This window comes from Bos indicus, chromosome 18 (genome assembly GCF_029378745.1).
Source record: "Bos indicus isolate NIAB-ARS_2022 breed Sahiwal x Tharparkar chromosome 18, NIAB-ARS_B.indTharparkar_mat_pri_1.0, whole genome shotgun sequence".
In the NCBI taxonomy this organism is placed as follows: Eukaryota; Metazoa; Chordata; class Mammalia; order Artiodactyla; family Bovidae; genus Bos; species Bos indicus.
In genome coordinates, this window is record NC_091777.1 from 15,273,063 (window position 1) to 15,300,164 (window position 27,102).

Consider the following 27,102-nt stretch of genomic DNA (forward strand, 5'->3'; position numbering starts at 1 on the left):
GCTTCGCGGGCGCGCCGGCCCCGGCGCGGCTGTTATGGAAACCGGCCGGGCGCGCAGGCGGCGATGATGGGGCGGCCATGGCCCGGGCCGGCAGCTCCAGCGGCGACGCGGCCGCGGGCGAGCGGGCCGGGGGCGCGGGGCGCTCCGAGCCGTGGGAGCTGTCCCTGGAGGAGGTGCTGAAGGCGTACGAGCAGCCCATCAACGAGGAGCAGGCGTGGGCCGTGTGCTTCCAGTGCTGCCGCGGGCTGCGGGGCGCGCCGGGCGGCCGGCGGCGCATCCGGGACACCGCGGACATCCTCCTGCGCAGAGACGGCTCGGTCAGCGCGCGGCGGGAGTCCGGTGCGGCGGGTGAGGACGGGGACGGGGGCGCGACGGGGCGGGGGGCGGTGCCCGCGGCGGGGAGGGGCTGCGACCCTCCGTCCCTCCCTCTGCCGGACCTGGCCTCGGACCCGGCGCCCCCTTTGCCGCGCCTTCTCTCTGCGAGACCCGCTGACCTCTCCCACTTCCGCGCCCCCTCTGCCGCACTGAGGGCCCTCCTCCGGCTTCTCTACCGGGGTGGAAGGCCCTCCTCCCCCTCTCCCTTTTCTGGGTTGGGAGCCCCGCAACTCTCCGCTGGAGCTCGGACCTCTGCCCCTCGGGCCGCCCCCCGCCCCACCTCCGCCAACACGCACACACACACCTGGAACCCATCTTACCATCATGGCCAGTGCTGGCTGGAGAGGAGAGGAGCTTTGGCTCCTTGGCTGAGGACGTTCCGCAGGGAGACCGGACTCTGCCTCTCCTGCCCGCTCTCCCCACCCGGTCTGCTTCCTTCTGCTCTGGGAGTCGGTCCCACCCAGTGACTGATGGTGTGGATCGTTGTTGGACTGGTATTTAGGCAAGAAAGGAAACGTGTTTTGCTTGGGCTGTTTTTTGTGGGTCTGCCGATTTAATAGAGGAAGGAAAATGTAAGATTTGAGGAACAGCTTGCTTAGTGTTCGGCTCTTAACCATGAGCAATATTCAACAATGAAGCCCTTGAAAGATATTTGAAATCCTTGGAGAATGGTGAGTTTAAGTGATTTTTAGCCTCTTTAAGAAAAAAGTTTTCTTCCCTGGAGAACCAGGGTGCTGGTGCCGAGCACACTACCCCTAAAAGGGATATACCTGGGGAAGTACACCGACCGGCTGTGTGTGCTGGAGAGGTGGGTTTGCAGAAATCCATGCGATGGGCCAGGCCAAAGCTAGCCAATAGGACAGTTCCTTTGCTAACCAGGCAGTCTTCTGAATGCTTGCCACTCCTCGACCCTCAATATTCTTCCACAAGCTCCCATCTCATCTGTGTGCCCTGTTCCCACCTCCCTAACACCGCAGCTGGGTGATATTTGAGAGTTGCTCTATTTGCACAAAAAGCTCTAATATATTTGACAAGAGAAAATAATAAGAACTGGACTCAAATGGTACTGTTTCCATTCTGCACGCAGGTAATCTGAGGCTCAGGCTTACCTGTCACACAGGAAGGGTTAGGATCTGGATTCAGCACAGATGCTCTCAGTGCCTGTGTACACCGTCCTCACAGGTGGGCTCAGAACATGGGACAGGGTGGCCTCGTCTCACCTGTGGGCCCTGGAGTCTGTATGTTCACAAAGAGCTTTTCTCTCACAACTGTATTTCCTCCTTGAAAGACCTTCCCTGTGCCCCTGCTCATCCCTGGGGACAAACAACATAACCCAGGGACTGGCTTCTGCCACCGCAGAACAGGACTGTAAGGGCCTGCCTGGTCTGACCCTCTGATTTAAAAGGTGGGGAACTGAGGGGGAGAGTAGTAAGTGGTCTGCTGCCAGTCCTGGCAGGTGGCTAGAACTGAGGGCTTCTCTTTGTAGAGGAGTCAGTATTGTCCACATGGACCACGATGGCCATCCTCTGGGGTGGTGGTCTTCTGGACCTGTCCACCTCTCCTGCCCACCCCCTCTTCAGCCCCTTCTTCCTGGTCCCTGCAGACCCAGAAGCACTGACCTGTACTAGCCTGTGACACAGGAGCCCAATTTCATTTTCCATTAAATATGATCTTTGGTTTCTGTCCATAAGCATGAGAAATAGACTACCCTGAAGTTTCTTTTCTGTCCTTGTCGAGCTTTCGTCAATCAGCTGAAACTTTAGGCCGACTGTCTCCTGTAGGTAGCTAACCCAGCATTTCTCTGGGACTTGGGTGTTTCTTTCAGTGGATTCACTGCAAGAAGTGTGCTGTAATAGCCATCAGGAAAAAGGTCACATGGGCCCTCAGTTCCCAGCCCCCCTCATGAAGTTCTGGTAAAGCTAGGCATTAAGTCAGTGTTTAAGGTAATGGTAAAGAAAGCAACAACCAGGTACTTCCCCAGTGGTCCAGTGGTTGAGACTCCAGGATTTCATTGCAGGGGGCACAGGTTTGATCCAAAAGAAAAAAAAAAAAGAAAAAATTCAACAACCAAACAACTTTACCTGGGGAGGATGAACAGTATTATCTTAGGACATGAGCAGGAATACTTCCCACTTTCTGCTACTTGGGAAAAGCTGACTTGAGTAAACTTCTTAATCTCAACTTCTTCATAACTGCTTGGAAGCCCCCCTTCTTCAAGTGGGGAAAATGAAAAACTATGTTAAGTGAAGTTATTTTTAGGAAGCTATTATTAAAACTTCCTGATAGGCAAAGGTTTTGGGTTTTTTTAAATTAAGGCAAGAAACTCTATCAGGCAGCATATGTGCTGACCATTCCCTGAGAAAGCTCACTCTTTCCATGCAGCGTGGTCGTGGTCAGTGACCCTGGGACAGTTTAAGTGGCATTTGTCCACCTGATGCCTCCAGGACAGATCCTGCAGGACACTGGCTGCTCTCAAAGTGACACTTGGCTGCCTGAGACCTGCCTGCCCAGCCACCATCTGCAGGGGAAACAGACATACCTTCTCTTCACACAGGCTCTCCACCCTGAAATCCCCGGGCAGGCGGAGGGTGGATGCGGGGCTGTCACAGGGCTGTGCCTCCTTTCACCACCTTCTCTGTTCTTATATGAATCCACACACTGCCCTACTTTTCCATGTTTGGTGTTTTTTTTTGTCAGTTTTGATGCTAAAATTTTTCACAGGACCCATTCTGCACCCCCGGGTGCCTCACGTGGCCCGTCCACCAGGTCACACCTGCATCTGCAGCCCTCCCTCCTTTTCTGCCTGTAGTTCTGCAGCCCCTCTGCCACCCCCCAGACACCGGCACCTGTCCCCTTGCCACCCACCGCTACCTGGAGGCAAGACCTTTCCAGTTTACCTCCTTGGCGGCCCTGTGTCATGACCTCCGTGCTTCACCTCTTTATCTCCAGCCCAGCAGCTGGAGTTAGGGTTAGCTGAAGTTTAGGGGCCCCCTTTCCTCCCACATAAACTGGGGTGAGAGTGGCACGTGCCCAGGGACAGAGGGGGACTAATGAGGGAATGTTAGTGTGAAGCCTGTGTCCACCCTGGGCCCAAAGACCTGTGCACACAGCAGACACATGGACACACACACGGGCACACAGACACATGGGCACGTGGACACGCGGTGCTGTCACCGCCACCGCTGCTGCGTTTCTGTGCTGCTGGCACTGTGTGTGTAAGTGGGGCTGCCCCTTCCCATGAGAGGCACCTTTTCACGTTTCTCCTGGCCCAGGGTGTCCGCTCCCGGAAGCTGAAGTGGGACCCCCAGTGTTCAGGGCAGCCCTGTGTGTCCTGTGGGCTCTGGGCCCTCATGTGACTTGATGGGCCTCTGGCAGGTGGCCTCCTAAGTGACCAGGGTTGCCTGTATCTTTTAAATGGCCTTCCTCACAGGGGGTTGTGCAGTGATGTGGGGAGAACTTGGGATGGCTGCAGAGCTGGGATGCTCCCCCTGGAAGACAGCACACATCCTGAACAGAGCAGCCAGGGCTTTCCCATGTGGCTCTTGTCTCCTACTTCTTGGTCCTCTCCGAAGCTGCTGGTGCCACCCATCCTGGCGGTCCCCCAGCTCCCCCCACCCAGGCCCTTTTCTCCTCTGAGGGTCACCCAGGAAGACATGGTGTGGGGCTGCAGCAGCTCCACCTCATCATCGAGGGAGATGGGGGCTTGCTCTGCAGCCCGCAGCCCACTGTCTCATTCACGCCTCTGACAGGAAGGCAGGGCTATGCGCCCATCATACAGACAAGGAAACTGAGGTTCAGGAAGGCAGAGCAGCCATGCAGTCACCCGCAGGGAGACGTGGGGGCAGGGCTTGGGAGTGGGCTTGGCTGGCTTGCGCCCACCCCTTGCCTGACCTTGGGAAGTTACTTAGGCCTCTCGGTGCTTCAGTTTCAGTCTCTGTGGAATGGGGCTTTGCTAGCAGCTTCCCCAGAGGTCATGTGGGTGTCTGTGGAGACTTGGGACATGCTGGCCCTGGGGAGGTGCTGCTCACATGCCCCGTGTGCTGCTCACATGCCCCGTGTGCACCTCACCCAGGCATCGAGGAGGCTGTGCTGAGCCCAGGGCACCTGTGCACATCACTGCCTCAACTCCACCAGGAATCCCCCTGTTCAGTGAGTGCCAAGTTCGTGGGTGTCCACTCGAGTATTTTCCCCAGGGATTGGAGAATGCAACCAAGTGAAGTGGTTTAAAAAATCAGAGCTACCAAGGGAGCAAGTTACACAAACTTACTGCTTACTACAAATTTACCCTTGTAAAGCCATGATAATCCCTTTGCCTTAAGGTCACCTGAGTAACAACTGAACCTCCGTCTGGAACCTGAGACAGGTTTCTGTCTTGGGTCTCCCTGGGGCTTGACTCACTTCCTGGGCCTTGCTGCTGGGTAGGAAGCCACACCCATGGTGATGTGTGAGTTTATGGCAGAAATGAACTGGAGGAGGAAGGACACACCGCAAACACAAGGCGCCTTTGACCCCGGCGCTGAACAGACAGCTTCCGGGTTTGGAGCACATGTCTCCTCTTGGCTTCAGGTGGCATCTTGCTTTCACCAGCTCCTCTCTCGAGTGAAGAAGTGAGGAGTGGAGAGCGGAGTCCAAGGCTCCTTCCTGTGCTGACCCCAAGCCCAGAGGACGTCATCAGCGGACGATCACCACCCCCCTTCCCCAGCATCCTTGCAGGGCACTGCGTCCACGTCCCCCTGTTCCCCGCGGTCAGGGAGGCAGGACACCAGGGTCCTTACTCACCACAGTGCTCCTCAGCCCCAGCCCTGCAGAAGGGGGAGAGGCTGCCCGGCAGGCACCCCATCCCACCACCCCCCACTGGGCACAGGGAGGCACCGCCCCCGGGATTCCAGACTGCAGAGTCCTCACAGAGTTCTCTCCCACAAACGAAACCTGTTTCCTGTACTATAACAGGGTCATCTCAAAGAAAACGCCCTCACTTCTTGAATTCTTGTCTTTTGTTGTTTCCCAGAAGAAACCAAAACAATTTTCCACCCCAGCACATATCGGGGAGGGTGTCCTTTGGGGTATGGGTGGTGAGGATGCCAGGGAAACCAGGTGGCTGCGTCTAGCTCCCACCTCACCGTGCATCAGTAGAGGCTTGCGTTTATCTCCGTCTCTCTGCTTTTCCCCAGGGAGCAGTTGGTTTGTAAATAAGTATGAGCTAGTGTGCAGGATGCCAGGTGAGCAGCTTGTTATGTCAAGCTTCTGTCAAAGTTATGTCGACTCCAGGTGTTCCGGGGGCTCTGGAGGGTGCACCCAGAGTCTTACTGTGCCTGGTGGGGCTCCCAGCACCACCATTCCTTAGCTGTGTGATCTTGGTAAACCCTCTCTGTCTCTAAGCTCCAGCTTCCTTATCTGTGCAGAGGGAGCCGTGGCCCTAAACTTTGCAGCAAAGCACTGGGCAAGGGACCACTGCAGGGCTCCTTGCTCTGCACAGCCCAAAGGTTCCCCAAGCCTGTGTGACTTTAAATACAGTTGGGTTGGTGCAAACTCAACCTCCACACCATACTGGGTTTATAAAGAGTTTGAAGGGTTGGCTGCCCCCTCCCCCTTTATAGCAAGGTAACTCGGGGCCCCGGCCCCTCCATTTCTCCCACTTTCCATGGTCCCTGTCCTTCACAACTACAGACTTTTTACTGAACCCTCAATAAGGCCAAGATATGTGCCCAGGTGCTCACTATTCCATCAATGCCACTAATGTTGGGAGTGCAGTGTTTTAATGGGAAAGTGTTTTCATGGCTCAGCCCTATGCAAACTCCCTTTATCCCTGGCAATCTTCCTGTCTCTTGATGGCATTTGGAAAATATTTGCAGAGTTAGCAGGTTCACTCAGCGGAGAATGTCATGGTTTGTGTTTTTATCCACCTCAATTAAGGCAGCTGAAATTCATACCCTCCCACAGCTCTGTGTGCTTTATTCAAGCAAGGCTGTGGAAGGAGGTGGGTTTCCTGTCTTTCCAGCCTGGTCTCTTAGAAGGCTGGAGGGTGGCTCAGGTAGTGACTGGAGCACAGATTCTGGGGTCCCCCAGCCTGGCCGCAGCCAGCACCACCACTTACTAGCTGTGATACCTCGGGGCACATAAGCTCATCCCCTAGAGCCTTTGTTTCCTTATCTGTGAAATGGGTACCAGGACCATTGATCTCCCAGGCTGTACACTGGCTGTGCAAGTGCTTGTAAACATGCCAGCTCAGTGCTATGTTTAATAATAAAATACCCACAGCCAAATTCAGCACCTGGGCACCCTGTGTGTCTGGCTGAGGTGCTGACAGTCTGGGGAGAAATCCCCAGTGCCAGAGGTGCAGCCAGATGGCAACTCACCCGTATGGCTGCTGGGAACCCTGGAGCAGAGCCTGCCCTCCCCACTGCACCCGACTTTCTCATCCAACTGGTTTGGGAATGCATGGCTCCCCACTGCACCCGGGTTTCTCTTCTGACCCTGATTTGGGGTTGCATGGCTCCCCACGGCACCCAGTTTTCTCATCTGACTCTGAGTTGGGGGTATGCCGCTTCCTACTGTGAGGCCTTTCCTCAGGCCTGGCTGACCTGAGCTGCCCCCTTGACCCTTCCTCTCCCCTTCCACTCTTGCCCCATGCCTGCTTCCCCAGGGGGCGGGATGGGCTTCGAGGCCCTGTAGGCTGCTCCTGTCTGAGTGGTCACTTTGGGGTGTGACCGCTGTGCAGGGCGGGACCATCTGCCCCAGGGCAGGACCACATGGCTCTCCTGGCATCTGGTGCAGAGCTGGGTCTTATCAGTGTCCATCTAGTGACTGATAGCTCGGTGCCCTGGTTTCTGGTGGAGATCTTGGGAGATGCGCTGTGTGTTCCTGGGGGGTAGGTGGGGGGCTGGCCTAGGGGATGCTTAAGCTTGTCTTGACTGCTGCTTCTCTTCTCTTGCAGAGCCCACAACAATGGTGTCACCGGCCAGCTCGGAAGCCCAGGTACTTTAAAAACAAAATTTAAATGTACTTGATCCGAAGTAACAGTTAGGTGTGTTGTATGCTGTAAATTAGAAGCACATACAGTTGTGCTTCTAGAAGGACCGGGAGATAGTGAATCCTGGCATGCTGTAGTCCATGGGGTCACAAAGAGCTGGACATGACTGAGCGACTGAACAACAACAGTTGTACAGTTGTTCCTCTGAGGCAGGATGTGGATAAGTGCTCAGTGGCTTAGTGGAAGGGCTTGTGGGGAGACGATGCCTGAAAACAGGCAGGGTGGGGAAGCCCGTACACACAGTGGGGGGGGTAGACTCGAGGGTCTGAAACGTGGGGTCTCCCTGGTGACCCCCTGGCTCCTGGAGGTGCCTCCCGCTGACCAGAGGGAAGAGGGGGCAAAGGTGATGTGGTCTCCCTGGTCAGAGCGTTGGAGAGGTGTGGGGCTGGGGGACAAACAGGAAAAGCAGCCCATCCCCTGTGTCCCTGAGCTCCCCCCAGTACCTCATCCCTGGGACCTTTATCTGTGTCTCCTGTCCCATCTGCCTGCCCCCAGGTGCTTTGTCCTGAATTTGATATTTATTCCACTGCTTTATAAAAAGTGGTTTTGTGTAAATATGTATTTATATGTTAAACACAGTGTTATAGAAAGGGGATTGGTCTGCTGTGAAAGTGAAAGTCACTCAGTCATGGCCAGTCCTTTGCGACCCCATGGACTGTAGCCCACCAGGGTCCTCTGTCCGTGGGATTTCCCAGGCAAAAATACTGGAGTCGGTTGCCGTGCCCCCCTCCAGGTGATCTTCCTGACCCAGGGATCGAAACCGGTCTCCTGCATTGCAGGCAAATTCTTTACTGTCTCAGCCACAAGAGAAACCCATTGGTCTGTCACGGAGGATTTTTACCAACAATGATAAAACCATCCCAAAGTTTTCTGACTTTTTCTAGTCACCGCATGCTGGCAACTCTTAATTGTGTCAGTGATAAAGTACATCCTCTGGCCGGGCAGATGCCCTGCTGTTTATACAACACGAGTTCCCAGGGGTTGTGAGCTCGTGCTACCCAGCGTCCTGGAACCTGAGTAAGAAAAGCCTAGCCCTGTTTCAGGACGCGTCCATCTCACTGCTGTGTGCGGCTCCTGCTGCCAGGCTGCCCTGCCCCACCGCCCCAAGTGAATTTGTGTTCCCCACCCTGTTCCACTTGTGTTCCCTACTGTCATCAGTCTTGAAAACACTTACAAAGAACTTTGTATATAGGCTCAGGAATCAACGTGGGGGCCCCAGGAAGTCGGTCAGGGCAGCCTCCTGGCCTGGTTGCGGAGATTCTCATTCCCGCCCTTCAGTGCCTCACGGTGGTCCCGGGGCCTCAGCTGCTTGGTGCCCACACTGCCAGAGGCAGGGGGGCTCGGGGTTCTGCCTAGACTTTTCCCTGTGGGGAAGCCAGTGGTCTCTCCAGTGTCTGGGTCTGGGGCGGCTCTCTAGAGGCTTGCAGTGGAGTTAACCCTTTCACTGATGTGAAGCCAGCACAGGCCAGAGACCAGAACCAGGGGAGGCAGGCCCAACAGGGGCGCTGTGTGCCGCACTGGAGCCAGGAAGCTTTGGTGCTAGGCCTCCTGCCTGCCCGGCCCGAGGGGTAGAGCAGTCCTTCGGAGAGAGAGGGTCACCCTGGGGTCAGTGGGGGCTATGGGACAAAGCTGGGGTGAGGTGGAGTTCACTCTGCTTTTTTGTAAAAGTGATTTTATTCGTTTATTTTTGGCTGCGCTGGGTCTTTATTGATGCGTGGGCTTTTCTCTGGTTGTGGAGAATGGGAGCTACTCTTTGTTGTGCTTCATGGGCTTCTCATTGCGGTGACTTCTTTTGTTGTGGAGCCTGGGCTCGAAAGCACAGGCTCAATAGCTGTGCCACTTGGGCTTAGCTGCTCTGCAGCACATGGGATCTGCCCAGACCAGGGATCGAACCTGCCACGTCTCCTGCATTGGCAGGCAGAGTCTTCACCCCTGAGCCACTAGGGAAGCTCATCTCTGTCTTCTTCCTGCACCTCCCTCTGGGCTAAGAAAGGACCAATGGGAACTTGTGTGAAATGAGGTCCTTGCCCACCCAGCAGTCCCAAGGGGCTGCCCCAGGGACTCCACTGGCCAGAGCAGGCCCTTTGACTCCTGATTCTGGGGTGTGACTTGTAGCCCAACTGGTCCTCACCTCCTGAGGCAGAGATAAGGTGCCTCCAGGCTGGGATCGTTATTGACTTTCACTGGAACTTCGCTCCCACAGGGCCTCACCTTCCCCAGGCATCCTCGAGCCAGGCAGACCCCCCCTAAGCCCCTCCAGACTCAGGGCATCTTGGGAGGTGCTTCTGTGGACAGAGAAGGCCTGTTCTTGTGCCCCGCCATCTGCCCAGCACTGACTGTCACACTTCCCTTCAGCTCTGCTCTGACCCCTTCCCTTGGGGTCTGGGGGTGACATCATGGGAAACAGAGGAGAGACCAGAGAGGCCCAGAGGCCGGGTGGCCTGCACATGCCTGGCAAGGGTGTGGCTCCGTCCAGGGGCACGAGGTCAGGGCACAGGCTGCAGGCTGACCCCACCCCCAGGCCAGCACGGTCCCCCTGCCTGTGGCAGGCAGGTGACCAATGTTTGCCCCACCTGTGAGAGTCTTGAGACTAGTGGCAAAGAGCTGTTGTCATTTTGGGGTGTGTGTATCTCTTGTACTGAGTCGTGACAGGAAACCATTAACACCCTTTCAAACACAAACACGCAGTGCTGTGAGCGCTGGAAGCAGCTTCCTCATTCTTCTTGCTGTGTGCCACGGGCTGGCGTTGAAGTGCTTCCCCGGTGCCTCCCTCGAGCAGACCCAAGGCTGTGGGGCACACGGTACAGAACCCGGATCCGAAATGCTAATGGTGGTCCCTAAAAGCTCAATTACCTAGGGGCTAAGTAACACCAAAAGCAGAGTTAAGAGGTGTGCAGGACTCATCTCTAATGTGCTAATCCGCTTTTTAAAACCTTGTTGTGGAGAAAGAATTTTGAGCTTATGCAAAGCCAGCAGAATAGCATAGTGGCCCCACACAAGGCTCCAACAGCAAAGGACTCACCTATTCCCTGCAGCGCCCCCCCACTACCTGCCTGCTGGTGACCCCACCCCCTCTCCCAAAACAGGTACAATTATTTTTTAGGTTTTTCTCTTTCAGGTTAAATTCACATACATTGAAATTTACATGCAGCTGAAAATACTTGAGGGGTCTCATTGTTTGTGAGTTCCAGTGTCAAGCTTTATATGTGTCACTAAGCAATTACTGCAGCAGCATTTATTGAATAAGCTAGCCTTTCTCCTCTGATTTAAAACATACTGTCATTGCACATGAAAAGCTAATGCTTCCTTAGGTTGCCTCTCTGTCTTTCTCTAAACACTTTTATTGGGGGTAAACTACATCTAGTAAGCTCTGACTGGTGTGAGACCACCACACACACCTTTCCCAACATGCTTCCCCGGCCCCGCACCCCCCCCCTACCCCGGGAGCCAGGGGCCTGCCCTCTGTGGCTGTGGACTGCTTCTGGCTTGTTTAGAGCTCTAGAGTCCTGGCTCTGGGCGGTGCTGGGGGTTCAGGGCTGTGCACGGCTGACTAGTATCCCTCGGATCACCACCCTACTTGGGACCCGACCTTTGTGGATTCCCCTACAGGGATTTCCGGTTTTCCTCTCTTGGTGAACACCGCCCCCACCTCGCCCCCAGAGGAGCTGCAGTCCAGCGGTAAAGCGTGTCTTGATTATAAGAACCTGCCACGCAGTTTTCCACGGTGGCTGTGCTGCTGGGGAGCACCGTATTTCCCGGGTGGGGGCGGTGGTGCACCCCTCAGAGGACAGCTGCTATCCCATTTCACCAGTAGAACCCACGCGATGGTGACCTCCTGCGGCGGCTAGAACGCAGCCCACCCCCATCCCACCCCCACCTCTGCCTTGTGTGCCCGCCCTGCCCTGGCCTAACAGCAGGGCCCTGTCCCGCAGGTGGTGCAGTCGCTGGGCTTCGCCATCTACCGCGCGCTGGACTGGGGGCTGGCCGAGCACGAGGAGCGCGAGCTCAGCCCGCAGCTGGAGCGGCTCATCGACCTCATGGCCAACAGCGACTGCGATGACGACGGCGGTGGCGGGACGGCCGACGAAGGATACGGGGGTCCCGAGGAGGAAGAGGAGGCAGAGGGCGGCCCCCGCACGGTGCGCACCTTCGCGCAGGCTATGCGCCTGTGTGCCGCGCGCCTGACCGAGCCCCGGGGCGCCCAGACCCACTACCAGGCCGTGTGCCGCGCGCTCTTCGTGGAGACGCTGGAACTGCGCGCCTTCCTCGCCAGGGTCCGGGAAGCCAAGGAGGTGAGCTGAGGGAGCGGCCCAGGCTGCAGGGCCAAGGATTTGCCCGGAGTGGAGGGTGGTAGGTGGGGCCGGGCGAGCGAGGGGTGGGGTCCCGGAGGCGCCTCCACACGCAGAGGTGGGGCAGGTCGGCAGGGCCCGGCCCTCTCCCTGCCTAGTTTCTTCTGTTCCTCCGTCTGTCCACAGTGGGTGTCTACTCTGTGCCAGACGGTCCTGAACACTTTGTAGGTTTTAGCTTAATCCTCAGTGTCCTGCTTACCTGGCTTTGCACAGGAGGGACCAGAAATTCACAAACTGGTGTTTTTCCCCATGACCTCACTCGTGTCGTCTCCAAGTCAGTCCTTAGCTTCACTGGTCCTCGTGTTTACATCTGCAAAAGGGACTGTGTCTCCAGGTCTCCTGCCCCAGAGCTGGTTCCTTCTGAAAACAGGGAGCAGAGGTGCCAGCATGTTGGAGCTTTGGGGAGGTGGGCAGTTCAGTGAGGGGTCACTCGTCCAGGTGTTTGTCCCTGGATGACAGTCCCACATTCCTCTCCACCCCCAAACCGCCACCACCCCCACCCCCATGGTGGTTTTTACCCATTTCCCAGTTGAGCAGCTGGAGGCGCTAAGAGGTCGTGTTCTCACCCCAGGTCACAGCTAGTACGGAGCAGAAGGGCTTGACTGGCTCCCGGCTGCCATTCTCCCCACAGCTGTTCTGCCGCTTCATGGTCTCAAAGTCAGGAGGTGACAGTCTTTGCTCAACTCTCACAGCCTCTCCCTTGGAGAGAACTGAGGTGTTTCTTTGAAATGGGGGTCACAGCCCACAGGGACCCCTGCCTTCCACCAGCATTTCACAGATGAGGAGAAAAATGGAGACTTTGGAGAGGTCAGGAGGTACTTTTGGAATTAACCGATGCTGGTCCCTGATTTTACCCTGACCCTTTGTTGGTGTGTGTCTCCTTCCTGCCCAGCTTCCCTAGGCCTGGGCCTGAGCAGACTCTCAGGGTTTTTCTGACCAGGGGCCTGGGATCTAGTGCAGGACAGGTCAGATGCTGCTTGGGTCACTTGGCCTCGTCTGCAGCCCACTTGTAGCCCAAAGTGTGTGGTCCCTCTGCCCACCCGCTGCCCCCTAGCCCGGTCCTTTGTCTTCCCTCCCACCCCTGCTCAGCATCTCAGAGATATCCTGCCAGTGCTTTAATTGTAGCTGCCTCTAATTCTTGTCTGCTTTTCCTTTTGTTTTGACTGGACTCTAGAGGATGGGTGGGGGTTGTGTCTGAAACTTACGCCCCACTAGGGAGATGTCCATTCTGGTTTTCCCGAGATGGCCTTCAGAGCATTGTCTTCTTGGAGCCGCTGCTCTTGCTGTAGCAGCCTCTTCAGGTCCACTGCTGAGTGAATCCTCCCTGGAAGACAAGTTCCTCTTTTTCTCGAGGACCCTCCTGTTTCCTGACTCTACAGGGTCACTGTGTGGTTCCTTTTTGGGGAAAGATTTCTTCCTCTTGGGAGGAACTCCACAGCCAGCTGTCTCTTCAAGGTCACCACTAACCGGCTCCTCCTTGGAAAGCATTTCTTTTCCTTGAGTTTGAGAAGGAGACAGATGGGTTTTCCATTCCATTCTCCTGAGGAGCCTTTTGGGCTTCTGTTTTTCCTTCTTTGGGGTCTTTTACTTGTCTCCTCGTGCTCCTGTGTGGCACTAAGGATCCTAATGACTTTCAGTTGCCTGGCTGTTGCTAAGGTCAGTTCCTTGCCCAGGCAGTAAAAGCTCTTTCTTTAGGTGTAAACAGCTCTAGACTTCAAGCAGTTGACCCAGGAGAAGTCAGGGGACTGGGGAGGCAGTGAGAAGTGGGCTACTGGCAGTGTGTGGCTGGGCTGGCATTGGGAGCAGAAACAGCCTGCTCAGAGGCAGTAGAGCTGCTCCAGAAAGGACAGGAGACCCACCTTCCTGCCCTTTATCCACAGAGACGCAGGTCACACCCAGCTCTATTTTTAGAACCACACACCTTGTGCTTCCAGAAACTTGGCTGAGTTTTCTAGAGCATCCCAGGGCAGTTTGGCAAGTGGCTTGGGAGGGAAGCCGGGGTGACTGGTTCTGTTCGACCTAGGGGATGGGGTGGCAGAGGCTGTGTGCTAAAGGCAGATGCTCCTCCAGCGTGGAGAGCCAGTGAGAGCAGAGCTCCCGCTGCTGCTAAGATCCAGGGCAATGAACCTAGCAGCCTCTTCACAAATTCTCAGCAGAAAACAGCTCCCTGAGCATTCCCAACATCCTTCCTGGGCCCTCACCTTGCTGGTGGCGTTTTTCCCAGTTCGTGAAATACATCTGTATGACTTTGGGGCCTGCTAAGTGACTCGCCCTCTTGCCCATCCATCCACCCATCCAACTATCCACTTACTGATTCATTTATTCACTCAACCAATGCTTAAGACCTAGCATGTGTCACACAGTGCTGGGAGCCAGATTTAAAACAACCCCAAAGCTGAAAACATGGTTCTGACCTCATGGAGCCAACCATTCAGAAAACAAAGAAGCAGATGACTGTAGACTCCAGATGGGATGACATGCACAGAAGTGGCCGTGGTGTTCCACGAGGGTGGATGTGCCCTGTAAGCGGCAGTCTGGAGCCCTTCCCAGATGTGGGAGGGCCTCATGCCTGCATTGTGGAGGATGGGGGCCCCGTGGAGGAGTGTGGGTCAGTGTGAGGAGGCTGTGGGTTCTGCTGCAGCCAGGGGTTGCTGCAAGGGTCATGCTTCCCCCCGCCCTTGCACTGGAGGAGTGGCCTCTGATAGCCAGCAGGACACGAGTGTTTCCATGTGGTTCTAAGACTGATGGCTTGGTTCCCTCAGATACCTTTCTGTGCCCCAAAGCCTTGTCCAAAATGCCCACGTGGTGCAGAAGCATCCCCAGGGGGCCAACCAGCACCACCACTCCTGTTCTCTCGTTTCTCCCGGACTTAACAGATGTTGCAGAGGTTCCGGGAGGATGAACCGCAGGCAGAGAAGCCCCTTGTGGAGCTGGATAGCCTGAGGCGCACAGACTGGGTAAGACACGCGCCCCCCACCCCCACCAGGGCACAGACGGGGCACAGGCCCGGAGCCCCACCCAGGGCTAAGAGCCATTTCCCTCTTCTTGTGGGCCTAGGCCCGCCTCTGGGTCCAGCTCATGCGGGAGCTCCGCCATGGGGTGAAGCTGAAGAAGGTGCAGGAGCAGGAGTTCAACCCCCTGCCCACAGAGTTCCAGCTCACCCCCTTCGAGATGCTCATGCAGGACATCCGTGCCAGGAACTACAAACTGCGCAAGGTCATGGTGAGCCGCCAAGGTCATGGCGGGCTGGGTTAAAGAGGTCACATGTTCAGGCCCCTCTGCCTGCCGGAGCCCCTGCTTGGTGCGCTGGTGACTAAACCAGGAGTCCAGTGGGAACGGTCAGTGTGGCCTCGAGTCATACACCTCATGGTCCTTTCAGGGGCCCACTGTGACACTGGCAGGGAGAAAGGGCCCAGGGGTGGGAGCTGAGGCTGTGGGATTGTCCCACTTAACTCTCACAGGGCCTCGTGGTGTGCCAGCATCGCTCTGAGAATCTAAACGTGTGAGTTAATCTCACTGTTATGAAGACCCTGTGAGGTAAAGCTACCGACCTGCATTTCAACATAAAGAATCTGAGATGCAGGGAAAGCTGGAGGTCAGGTCTTGAAGGCCACAGCTACTGAGGGGAGGCTGGGGGAACCCCTCTCTTGGCTGCAGCCCAAGCAGACGGTCCCTCAGCCTTGCTGCCCTCCTTCTCTCCCACAGGTTGACGGGGACATCCCTCCCAGAGTGAAGAAAGATGCCCATGAACTCATCCTGGACTTCATCCGCTCCCGGCCTCCACTGAAGCAGGTACCAGCCCTTCGGGGCGTCTGGAAGGTTGGTTCTGGGGACACTGCCTGCCAGAGCACGCAGGGCCTCCAGGGAACTGGCCCCCAATGTGGTGCTGCCACACCCCCTGCAGGTCTCAGAGAGAAGGCTTCGCCCCTTACCCCAGAAGCAGAGAACTCTGCACGAGAAGATCCTGGAGGAGATCAAGCAGGAACGCAGGCTACGCCCCGTGGAGAGCAGGCGCTGGGACGGCCGGGGCGAGCGGGGTGAGCACGGGACACCCCTCCCCTGCGCCTCATCTCCCCCCACACTGTCCTGTCCCTCCTGCCTCACCTCCTGCCTCCCCCAGGGTTCGGCTCTCTGCCCTGCATCCTCAACGCCTGCTCTGGGGACGTCAAATCCACTTCCTGCATCAACCTGTCCATCACGGATGTTGGGAGCAGCGCCCAGCGCCCGAGGCCCCGGGTCCTGCTCAAGGCACCTACATTGGCTGAGATGGAAGAGATGAATACTTCTGAGGTCAGAGCCCACAGGTTCCTGAAGAGAGACTGACATGAGGAGGAGGTGGGGGAGGGGAGGGGGGGTGGGAGGGGAGGAGAAGGAGGAAAGAGAAGGAGGTTCTGGGGAACTGAACACAGCCAGGGTGCAGCATCCAGCTGTGGGCCCTCTGCTCGGGGTCCTGTCTGCACCCTGCTGTGAAGCTGTGTCCTGCTGTGGGGCTGCGTCTGCACTGGGGACAAGCGTGGCGGGGCTCAGGCACCCTCTCCCATCTTGGTCACTCACAAGGGTGACTGAGACAGTGGCCTTGAGCCACTGTTGCCTCAGCACATAAAAGGATGAAATGGAGAGCCATGTCCTCCTGGGCTGGGCAGCCACACTTGGAGGTGCAAAGCTTACAGGTCCCAGCGTGACTCCCCACCCTGGCTGCATTGCCCTCTGACCCTGGAGACCAGGCTGAGGGCTGTCTCCACGTGACCCCAGGCCTGTCATCTCCAGGACTTTCCAGGGACCTCAGGCCAGGGGCTGGCTTCTGAAGCATGTCTCCCCTGGCCAGGGTAGTGCATAGCTGTCAGTTTGTGCACCCCACGCCTTGGTCCAGGGACAGGCAGGAGGCACTGGGGCAGAGCGGTCATGGTGATGCTAGACTGGACTGTCCACAGGAGGGTGGACAGTGTGTTGCTGGGCTGATGTGTCCACAGGAGGAAGAGTCACCGTGCGGAGAGGGGACGCTGAAGCGAGATCGTTCTTTCTCTGAGCATGACCTGGTGCAGCTCCGGAGTGAGGTCACCTCTGGTCTGCAGCCGGCCCCTCAGCCCCCCGGAGGCCTGGAGTTGTCCCGGCCGCGAGCAGGCAGCATGCAGTCCTGGAGGCCGAGCCCCCTGGAGCCAGGTACGTGGCCTCTCCCTCCCTGGATGCCTTCCTGCAGGTCCTGCTGCTCCAGAGGGAGCTTGCACTGCCAGAGGGACATTTATCACTTCAGGCAGCCACGCCCCACCTTTTAAAACTCTGCTAAAGTAGTAATCCATATCCAGTGTAAAACTTCAGAAAAGTCCTCACAATTCTTTTACCTAGAGATATTAACTTTGCCATATTGGTCTGTAGAAAGACAGCTGGACCAATGGATGGATTGACAGACCGTTCTCATCTTTTTCTTTCCTGTCAGTGGAAAGGGGCCCAGAGAGCATGCACACCACTCTGGACTGGACTAGTCCCCTGCGGTTTGTCACAGCCCCGTCCCTTCCCGTCGGTCAGCCGGCCACTCTAGGTTAGCTGGTCCCACAGTGCTGAGGCCTGGGGTTGCCATCCCACCTGCTGCTTCTTCGTGCCTAGCACAGCCCTGCGACACCAGGGCTGCTGCGGGTTGTCCTGACAGCCCCTGTCTCTTCCTCCAGGTTCCCTCCCCGTCAGTGTCCAGTCCCAGCCTGACCCCAGCTCCCTACCACGCAGTGACATGAGCTCAGTCGAGGATAGGCAGGGGGCTTCCGCGGCCCCGGACGCCAGTCACCTGTGGCTGGTGAGTGACAGAAGCACTGTGGTGTAGGGTGGCCAGGGTGGGGGACAGCGAGAGGGGACTGGGAGTGCCCCTTGTGGGCTCAGGAGTGGTGGGGCCCTCTCAGTGGATGCCTGGGAAGGTTGGTCTTTGCTGCCACCTCCTGGGCCTTCTGGGCACTGCAGCCCAGGCCAGAGAAGGACCTTGCTAAGGGCACAGCCTAGTCCCAACTCTCAGGGTCAGGGCACATGAGAAGGCAGCATGGTGACACTGGACAGCACTTTCTCAGGTCTCAACTCTGGCTCCGGGCCCTTCCCTCTCTGTGCTGCAGTTCCCTCACCTGTGAATTTTGTCTGACCTGTAATCATGAAGAACTAACAATTGCTGACATCTTGAGGCTCCCACTTGGACCTGAGCCGAACGGAGTGCCTGCAGGGCCACAGGGCACCTTGCTGGCATGTGGAGGGGGGTCCAGAGGGTGGCTGTCATTATTGATTCATTGAGGTTTTACCGAGAGGCTCAAGTGAGAACGGATGTTCAAAGGCTTTGGAAAGTCAAGGTCATATTACTGTAATACTCCCCAACTGAAGGGCATGCTTTACCCTTTGAGTCCTGTATTAGGAATCTGGCCACATATAAAATCACCCCTCACTTAGCAGCTGCAACAGCACAGTTACCATCTCATCATCTTTCTGGGTCCAGAGCCCGGAACTGGCCTCCATAGGGCTGCAGTGGCAGGGCTGCGTCTCACCTGGAGGCTTGACCTGGGCTGGAAGACCCTTCCTACGAAACTCCTCCCCTGGCTGTGGGCGGGGCCCCAGCTTGTCCCAGGTGAAGCACCCTCATGAGGTGGCTCCCCTGAGTGAGCCATCTGAGAAGCAGAGGGAAGCCCGTGTCTTTATGACGCATTCTTGGGACTGACACTGTCAATTCCACCTTATCCATTCCATACAAGTCAGTCACTAAGTCCTACTTAGGGAACTATGTCTTGTTTATTTATTTGGCTGTGTGGGGTCTTGGTTGCTGCCCTCGGGATCCTCCTTGCCCTCGGGATCCTCCTTACATCATGCGGAGTCTTTCCTTGCGGCACGTGGCTTTTCTAGTCGTGGGGCAGGCTCCAGAGCACAGTAGTGGGCCCAGTAGTCGTGATGTGAGGGCTTAGTTGCCCTGTGGCTTGTCCCCCTTTTTTAAAGATGGATTCTTTATTAAAGATGTTATTATTTTTTATTATTTTATTTATTTTTGGCTGTACCGGGTCTTTGTTGCTGCATGCCAGCTTTTTCTAGTTGCAGCGAGCAGAGGCTGCTCCCTGGCTGTGGGGTGAGGGCTTCTCACTGCAGCGGCGTCTCGTGCTGTAGAGCACAGGCTCCAGGTGCATGGGCTTCAGCAGTCGCAGAGTGCAGGCCCATCAGTTGCAGCACATGGGCCTAGTGGCTCTGTGGCATGTGGGATCTTCCTGGACTCGGGATCAAAGCCTTGTTCCCTGCATTGGCAGGTGGATTCTTAACCTCTAGGCCACCAGGGAAGTCCCAGGACCACCTCTTGAAGGGAGGGATGTCAAGCAATCAGGGGGCATGTGTTGAATAGCAAGTCTCATGAGTCTTTTTCCAGCTCAGGACTCGAGAGCTTTCCAAGAGGCTTGGCTATCAAACCCCTGAACTGCGATGACCTTGCCTCAACCCAATCTGTTGAGCACCCAACTTGAGATCTCTTGGCAATGTGTACAGTGAGTGTAACATCTGTAAGGTTAGAGCGAAATTGTTCACATATAAACAGCACCACCAGGCTACAGGAAACACTAATCAGAAGCCAAGAGACCTGGATGCTTCAGGTGAGAGGAGAGAACACAAGGTCCCAGATTCACCCCATGCCAGACAGTAGCAGCTGACCAACAAGTGTAAACAGGAGAAAATCTGACCACAAACACCATCCACTTCCACATCCTCTGGTGCCTCCCATGCCACCTGGTCTTCGTAGCTAACATTTTGATTCTGGTGCCAGACACTGCATCTTCTTAGTGGAGCTGAAATACCCTACTTCATAGAAGAGGAAGTGACCCTTTGAGAAGTCAAATTCTATGCTAAGAACACAGGACTGTTCTCCTGGGGCAGAACAGGGTATACTCACCACGACAGCCCAAAGGGCCAGGCGGTTATGACGAGGTGGACAGGAGCATCCAACGGACCAACAGACCCAGAGTGGCAGTGGATGGATAGCACTGGGAAAGAGGAGGGGGTGCGGTGGTTGGGGGTTCCAGGAGGCTGGGGGCAGGAGGGGGTGCAGTGGTGTTGGGGTTCTAGGAGGAGTGAGGTGGGGGGCAGGAGGGCACTCTGGTGGGGGTTCCAGGAGGGAGGCAGTGGGCCTGGGGACTCTGGGTGACTTTGATTGTCCTGGGGTGTTTTCAGGTGAGCAACAAGGTTGGAGGCAGATGGTTCAGGTCTGGGTAGCATCATGAACATAGGTGGGATGTGCTGAAGGGTTATGTGAGCAATGAGGTCATCGAGGGGCTGGCTGCCAGTTGAGTTGTTGGGCCCAGGTCAGAGAGCTGCCTATAGGAGTATCCCAGGAGCAGTACAGTCTCAGGCATGGGCGTTCTGGGGAGCTTGCCTGGACTGAGGCCAGGAAAGTGCCAAGTCCTCAGGGAAGTGGGGAACTTGTGGAGATGTCCTGAGAGCCTGAGACCAATGCCACAGGCCTCCTGTCCCAGGAGTTCAGCCACCCCGTGGAAAGCCTGGCTCTGACGGTAGAGGAGGTGATGGACGTGCGCCGTGTGCTGGTGAAGGCAGAGATGGAGAAGTTCCTGCAGAACAAGGAGCTCTTCAGCAGTCTGAAGAAGGGGAAGGTGAGGAGCTGGGTGGGGGGTAGGTGTGGGCAGGGCTGGGCCTGGCAAGTTTGGGACAACACTGGGCTCCAACTAGGCTCTCCTCACAGATTTGCTGCTGCTGCCGAGCCAAGTTCCCGCTGTTGTCATGGCCACCCTCCTGTCTCTTTTGCAAGAGGTGAGCCTTCTGTACGCACCTTGGCTGTGAATTCACAGGGGAAGGAGGTAGGAAGCCTCTTGCTTTCTGTCCAGTAGGGCTTCCTGTGGTTTGGGGCATGTTCCATCAGGCACGGTGACCAGTGCAACCAAGGAACAAAATTTTTAATTTAACAACTGAGGGGCCCCCACTTTCATCCAAGATTGGGTAATAGGAAGCAGAACAGGCATTTTCCACAGGAAACGGCCAAAAAAAAAAAAAAGATGCAAAGACATAAAACATTGGTTCTCAAGAACCAATCAGGTTTGAAGCAAGTACCAGAAAGCAGACAGGGTAAGCTCTGTCCTACGACTGCCTCAGCTCTGGACTCAGGCCTGTTCAGCTCCTGCGGTGGAGGAGGTACAGCTGAGAACAGGGGTACCCGGGCAGCTAGAGTTCACAGCACAGATCTCCAGAGGGGAGAGGGTTCTCCAGGAAGCAGGTCTCAGAGACCTTCACAAGGTCCTCCTTGGATATTCAGAGTTCTGATCAGCACAAACATGAAGGAAATGACTGAGGCTGTGGAAACCTGGCCCACTGCCTATTTTAGAAATACAGTTTATTACAACACAGTCACACCCACTTGTTTATTATTCATTTAGTCACACCTAAAATGTTGACTATCTGAGCTTTTAGAGGAAAAGTCTACTGACCCTGTCCTACAGATTTAAAGGAGCAATACCAGGAATAGTGTCTGTTCCCACCAACCAAGGTGGCAAGTTGTGACTCAACGGGCTGCTGAGTGAATCACAAAAAGGTCTTGCCTCACTACCAGGAATAAGCGCCCCCACAACTGAGCAACTTCACTTTCACTTTTCACTTTTCACTTTTCATGCATTGGAGAAGGAAATGGCAAGTCACTCCAGTGTTCTTGCCTGGAGAATCCAAGGGACGGGGGAGCCTGGTGGGCTGCCGTCTATGGGGTCGCACAGAGTCGGACACGACTGAAGTGACTTAGCAGCAGCAGCAGCAGACTGAGTGCTGCTCCAGAACTAACAAATCAAAGTCAGACCAGAAAAGACCAAACTATTCCCAAGGATCTTAATTGCTTCCTAGAATAAAACTCAAGTCTATGTGTCTACATATATTCGCTCAGTTGTGTCCAACTCTTTGTGACCCGGTGGACTATACATGGAATTCTCTAGGCCATAATACTGGAGTGGGTAGCCTTTCCCTTCTCCAGGGGATCTTCCCAATCCAGGGTTCGAACCCAGGTCTCCCCGCATTGCAGGCGGCTTCTTTACCAGCTGAGCCACAAGGGATGCCTAAGAATACTGGAGTGGGTAGCCTATCCCTTCTCCAGCAGATCTTCCCAACCCAGGAATTGAACTGGGGTCTCCTGCATTGCAGGTGGATTCTCTACCAACTGAGCTATCAGGGAAGCCCATAAAACCCAAGAATAGGAGTAAAAAAATACCCAGCATCAAGCCAGATAAAACACCTGTCATCTAATTGCAGATTATCAGGCATGTCAAGAAGCAGGAAAACATGACCCATGGTGAGAAAAACCAATCAAATCATGGAGAACTGACCCAGATTATAGGATTAGCAGATAAGGACATTAAAAATTTTGAACTGCATTTTATACCTTGAAAAAGTTAAAGACATGGAAGATATAAAGAAGTAACAAACATCTAGACATGAAATGTATGAGATGAAAAAAATTACACTGGATGATATATAGCAGATTAGACATTTAGAGTAATGTACAGAAGAAAAGATTAGTTAACTTGAAGATACAGCAGTAGAAACTATCTGAAATAAAACACACAGAAAAAAAGAATTGAAAATGGCATTGGCAAGCTGTGGGGTAACATTAAGAAGCCTAATACACCTGTAAAGAAAGTCCCTAAAGATGTGGGGACAGAAAAAGTATTTGAAGAAATAATGGCTAAAAAGGTTTTCCAAATTTGATGAAAACTATAAACCCACAAGAAACTCACTGAACCCCAAGCACAAGAAACATGAATAAAATCACACCAAAACACACAATCAAATTGATCAATGATAAAACCAATGATAAAGAAAAATACAAGGACAGAAATTCCTAAATTCAGTCAGCAAATAAAAAACATGTTGTGTATAGAGAAAGATAAAGATGACTGCAGATTTCTCATCGAAACACTACAAGCAGGGTGTCAGTGGAACAACGTCTTTAAAGTACTGAAAGAAGAAAAAAGTGGTCAGTCTAGAATTCTGTACAAGAATATTTGTGTCAAAAACAAAGGCAAAAGTAAAGACACTTCGAGAAATACGAAAGCCCCCAGCAGACCCATACTGGAACAAACGGTAAACGAGGCCTGCTGCACAAAATGAAAATGATGCCAGATGGAGATGTGAATGTACACAGAGGAATGAGAGCGCTAGGAGCAGTAGCTGCTAAGATGCAACTCTCCAACGTGAAAGATTCTCTTCTTATGCCTCCTTAAAAGCTAAACCAGTGCTTCCCTGATGACTTACTGGTAAGGGGTCTGCCTGCCAAGGCAGGAGACATGGGTTTGATCCCTGATCTGGGAGAATCCCACTTGCCACACAACGACTAAGCCCATGTGCCACACCTATTGAGCCTGCACCCTAGAGCCTGGGAGCTGCAACTACTGAAGCCCACGTGCCCTGGGGCCTGGGCTCCGCAAGAACAGGAGCCACTGCAGTGAAAAGCCTGTGCACCGAAGCTAGAGTGAGCCCCACTCTCTGCACTAGAGAAAAGCCCATGCAGCAGTGAGGACCCAGCACAGCCAAAAATAAATAAATGAGAAAAAAACAAACGGTAAGCCAATATCTAGCACCCAGCAAGGTAAAATTCAGTCTGCCATCCAAACAAAGTTTATTAGGAGTGCAAAAAAGAAATAAAAAGTGTATTTTGGGGCTTCTAACAGATGTATAAGTAAAAACAGCCTAACAATATCATTAAGACTGAAGGTGAGGATCAGAAATACACTGTTATAAGTTTTTTATACTGTACATTAGATGGTAAAATATGACTTGAAGGAAACTGTGATAAGTTAAAGATGATCCTGTGAGCCCAAACACAACCACTGAATTAGCCTTTAAGTCAAAAAGAATATACTGGATTGGCTGAAAAGTTCATTTGGGTTTTTCCAAACAAACTTTTTGGCCAACCCAATAAAACGGAATCATAAAAAAAAATACTCAATACAGAAAGCAGAAAAAGGAAAAAAGAACAAACACAACAGAAAGAAAACAAATCCCAAGATGACAGACTTAAACCCAACTGTTTCAACAATTACATTAAACATAAATGGCTTAAACAAGCCAATTAAAAGACAGAGTTTCCCATATCGATTAAAGAAAGCAAGACAATCTGCTGTCTATAAGTCGTGTATTTTGGTTTGTTTGTTTTTTTTTGGCTGTGCCATGCAGCTTGTGGGATCTTAGTTCCCTTGCCAGGGATCAAATGCACACCCTCTGCATTGGAAGTGTGGAGTCTTAACCTCTGGGCCACCAGGGAATTCCTATGACCTGTAGTTTAAATAAAAGACACACATTGATTGGAAGAAGGATGGAGAAAGATACCCCATTCCAATAGTAGTCTAAAGAAAGCCTGAGTTGGTATGTTAATACCATACAAAGTAGAATATGGAGCAAAGAATATTACCAGAGTTAAAGGAGTTCATTTCATGGTGATAGAGGGAGGAAATAATTCTGAACACTTTCTGTACCTATCAAGAGATTCAAGATACATGGAACAAAACGTTGACAGAACGGCAAGGGAAAATAGCTAAATCCATGGTTATAATTATAGAAATGAAAAACTAAGGGTATAGGGGATTTGAATGACACCATCACCAACTGAACCTATGTGATGTTTACAGAAACTAATCTGTACAATGGGATGTACATTCTTGTCAAGTACACATGGAATGTTCACCAACATGACTGTATTCTGGGTCATAAAATAGGTCTCAGAAATGTGGAAGGATTCATATCATACACAGTATGTTCCCTGACCACAGTGAAATCAAATCAAATGAATACAGAGGTCTGTTGATGGCAGATTAAGTATGGGACATCCCTCTAAGAGTATATGGTCCCTTGTTTTAAAAAATGAATTTGGACAGTTTGCACTGATGTGGAGAAGAACCCTGGTGTATCTTTATAGGATAGTACACAGGATACCCCATTCCATTTATTGTACTCTTATTTTAAATGTATGTTTTTATTCATCTATGCCTAGATCTGGAGCATGGAAAGTGTGCTAGTAGGGAGCATCTCCAGAATGGGCTATACAGGAGAGGACTCATGACTAAATTAAAATTCTCTCTAGTGTTTGAATTTTTACAATAAAAAGGCATGTACTTTTGAAATCACATGTGGATGGGAAATAAACGTTACTCACTGCTTAAAGCTGGGCATGTCACCTGACGGCCCTCTGGCTGCAGCAGTGCTCATGTGTGGGGGAAGTCAGGCACCCTCCACTGCAGATCCGTGGTCCCCAGAAAGAGCCTGGAAGGAAGGAGTATTTTGTGTGTGGAGCTAAGTAAAAAGAAAAGCAAGATTTGGGAGTAAAATGAGAGTAAAACACTGATGTAGCCAGGGAGCAAGCAGAAGGCGGCAACAGTCTGGCCTGGCCTGCGTGCTAGACCCCTTGAGCTGACCCTACTAACCCTCTTCTTTCCTCTCCAGAGCCGTCTGCAACTCCTGTAGCATAAAGGTGAGGACCACCTGGGGTCAGAGCGAGGCCCCGTGTCCTGAGCGTCCTGCAGCCTGGCTGGGTTGTCCGGGAATGAGGTCGGGGGTTGACAGAGGCTCTGCTATCTCGAGTCTGATGACCCCCCTCACTAGTCACTTCTTTCATCTTCTCCTTCCAGGAAGAACCCACTCCTACACTGCCCAAGACTGCAGTGTAAAGACCCTGTGGATGGTTCTTTTTTTAAACAAATATTGTTTTAGTATCCCAGTGCCAAGAAACTCTTCTCTAAAGTCTCCTTCCAGCACCACAGTCCTCGAGTGTTTCTGGAAGGGCTCGTTTTAGATGCAGCAGCTTGTGGCATCTGTGTACACCTGGGGTGCAACTCGGGTGTCACGCCTTTACCTCTCCTTTATCCCAGAGATAGTCATCTGTTTGAGGGGTTTTTACCACCACGATTTTCAAACCCTTGCCTTTTATGACCCCTCTCAATGTTAAGTGATGGTTACATACAGGCCACTGGGCTACCCCTGGCATGTTAAAAAGGCACACTTTGCTCTACAAGGCAAGGGAACCATGCCTTCAAACACCAGGTGTGAAGGGGCGTCCAGTGAGCATGTGGGAACAAGTGACCTCAGGCAGGGTCCTCTGCTGGCCAGGCAGGTGGCCTTTTTGCGGGGGAGTGGGGTGCCTGGAGTGTCTCTCTGTATTGCAGATGAAGATGCCTTCTAAGAAGTTTGCTCACATCCCTGTCTACACACTGGGCTTTGAGAGTCCTCAGAGGATGTCAACTGCCAAAACCACACCAACACAGAGAAGAGACGCCTTCCAGTGCGTGCTGCCCTTGGTGATGTTCCTGGTGGGCCGGGAGCTGGGCGGGGGTTTCTCTGCTGGGGAAGGAGGAGGGCAGAGTGCTCAGAGCCCAGAGTCCCAGTTCTTCCAGAGGAAGGGCTTTTGTGGGGTGGCTTTGCTCTGCCTGGCGTGGGTGTAGGGGACGCAGAGGCTCGGGCAGAGACCCCTGACGGCCCTGTCTTGCCCCAGATCCCTGCAAGGGCTGCAGTGGCGGAACGTGGAGGAGGAGTTCCCGCACATGTACACCCACGGCTGTGTCATGAAGGACGTGTGCAGCGACTGCACCGGGTTCGTGGCGGATGTGGTGCACTCCAGCCGCAGGAGCGTGGAGGCCCTCAACACCACGCCACGTCGTGCCCGCCAGACCCAGTCCCTGTATGTCCCGAACACCTGGACACTTGACCTCAAGTGATGTCCTGTAGCCCCTGGGCTGCCTGGCAGATGCTTCTCAAGGTGCCCCCAACGGCCATGCCTCCAGGGAGGAGCTGGGTTAGGCCTGGACCGGGATGAGTCTCCATCCTGGGACAAGAACCCCTGTCCTCCTGATGTGCATGTACATATATACATACGTTTATATAATATATACACACAGCCTATATATTTATATTCATGTCCCCTGGCCCCCAGAGCTCACTCCAGGACCCTCCCTGGGGAGACTGTTCCTCTCAGGATTCCTTGGGTGGGGTGGGAGCAGGTCTTCTCACTGAGACAAGGAGGGGCAGGTGGGTGTAAGCAGAGCACACTCAGAGGTGCCGGGGTGGTGCTGGTCCGGGGGCCCGGGTGATGCTGGAGGCCCTGGTATGGGAAGGCACTCCGTAGATTGTACCCATGGCTACTCCTGGCCTAATAAAGGTGGTCTCACAGTCTCCGGTGTGGGGTGTAAACTGAGCTCTCTAGTTGCAGCAGTGGGCCTGTGCTCTGAGGGCCGTCATGACACAAGGGTGCTCAGGCTTACTCCATGACCTGGCCATCTTGGTCTTACGGCCAGCAGGGCTGCGTGTGTGATGACCACTCAGCCTGCTTTCTATCACCTGCCAGCCTGGGAGACCCTTTGGCCTCGTCCCCCAGAT

The 27,102-nt window shown here is 54.0% G+C and overlaps 1 protein-coding gene across 10 annotated transcripts; it reads left to right on the forward strand.

The window, feature by feature from the left end:
- SPIRE2 (spire type actin nucleation factor 2) lies at window positions 1-26,898 on the forward strand. 10 transcript variants are annotated; one of them, XM_070770482.1, is made up of 17 exons: window positions 224-348; window positions 1,463-1,557; window positions 7,310-7,350; window positions 11,338-11,697; window positions 14,631-14,711; window positions 14,812-14,976; window positions 15,460-15,546; window positions 15,659-15,791; window positions 15,875-16,044; window positions 16,725-16,914; window positions 17,189-17,290; window positions 17,418-17,539; window positions 20,223-20,357; window positions 20,447-20,514; window positions 25,177-25,204; window positions 25,896-26,027; window positions 26,222-26,898. In XM_070770482.1, the coding sequence occupies exons 2-17, from the start codon at window positions 1,524-1,526 to the stop codon at window positions 26,432-26,434; spliced, it is 2,061 nt and encodes a 686-aa protein (XP_070626583.1). In that variant the 5' UTR covers window positions 224-348; window positions 1,463-1,523; the 3' UTR covers window positions 26,435-26,898. The 10 variants fall into 10 exon arrangements, 9 of the variants coding, with proteins under 9 accessions (XP_070626584.1, XP_070626585.1, XP_070626580.1 ...); XR_011561458.1 differs by lacking the exon at window positions 1,463-1,557 and having other exon boundaries at window positions 1-348; window positions 20,447-20,561; window positions 25,896-26,011; window positions 26,222-26,291; XM_070770479.1 differs by lacking the exon at window positions 1,463-1,557 and having other exon boundaries at window positions 2-339.
- The last annotated feature ends 204 nt before the right edge of the window (window positions 26,899-27,102 follow it).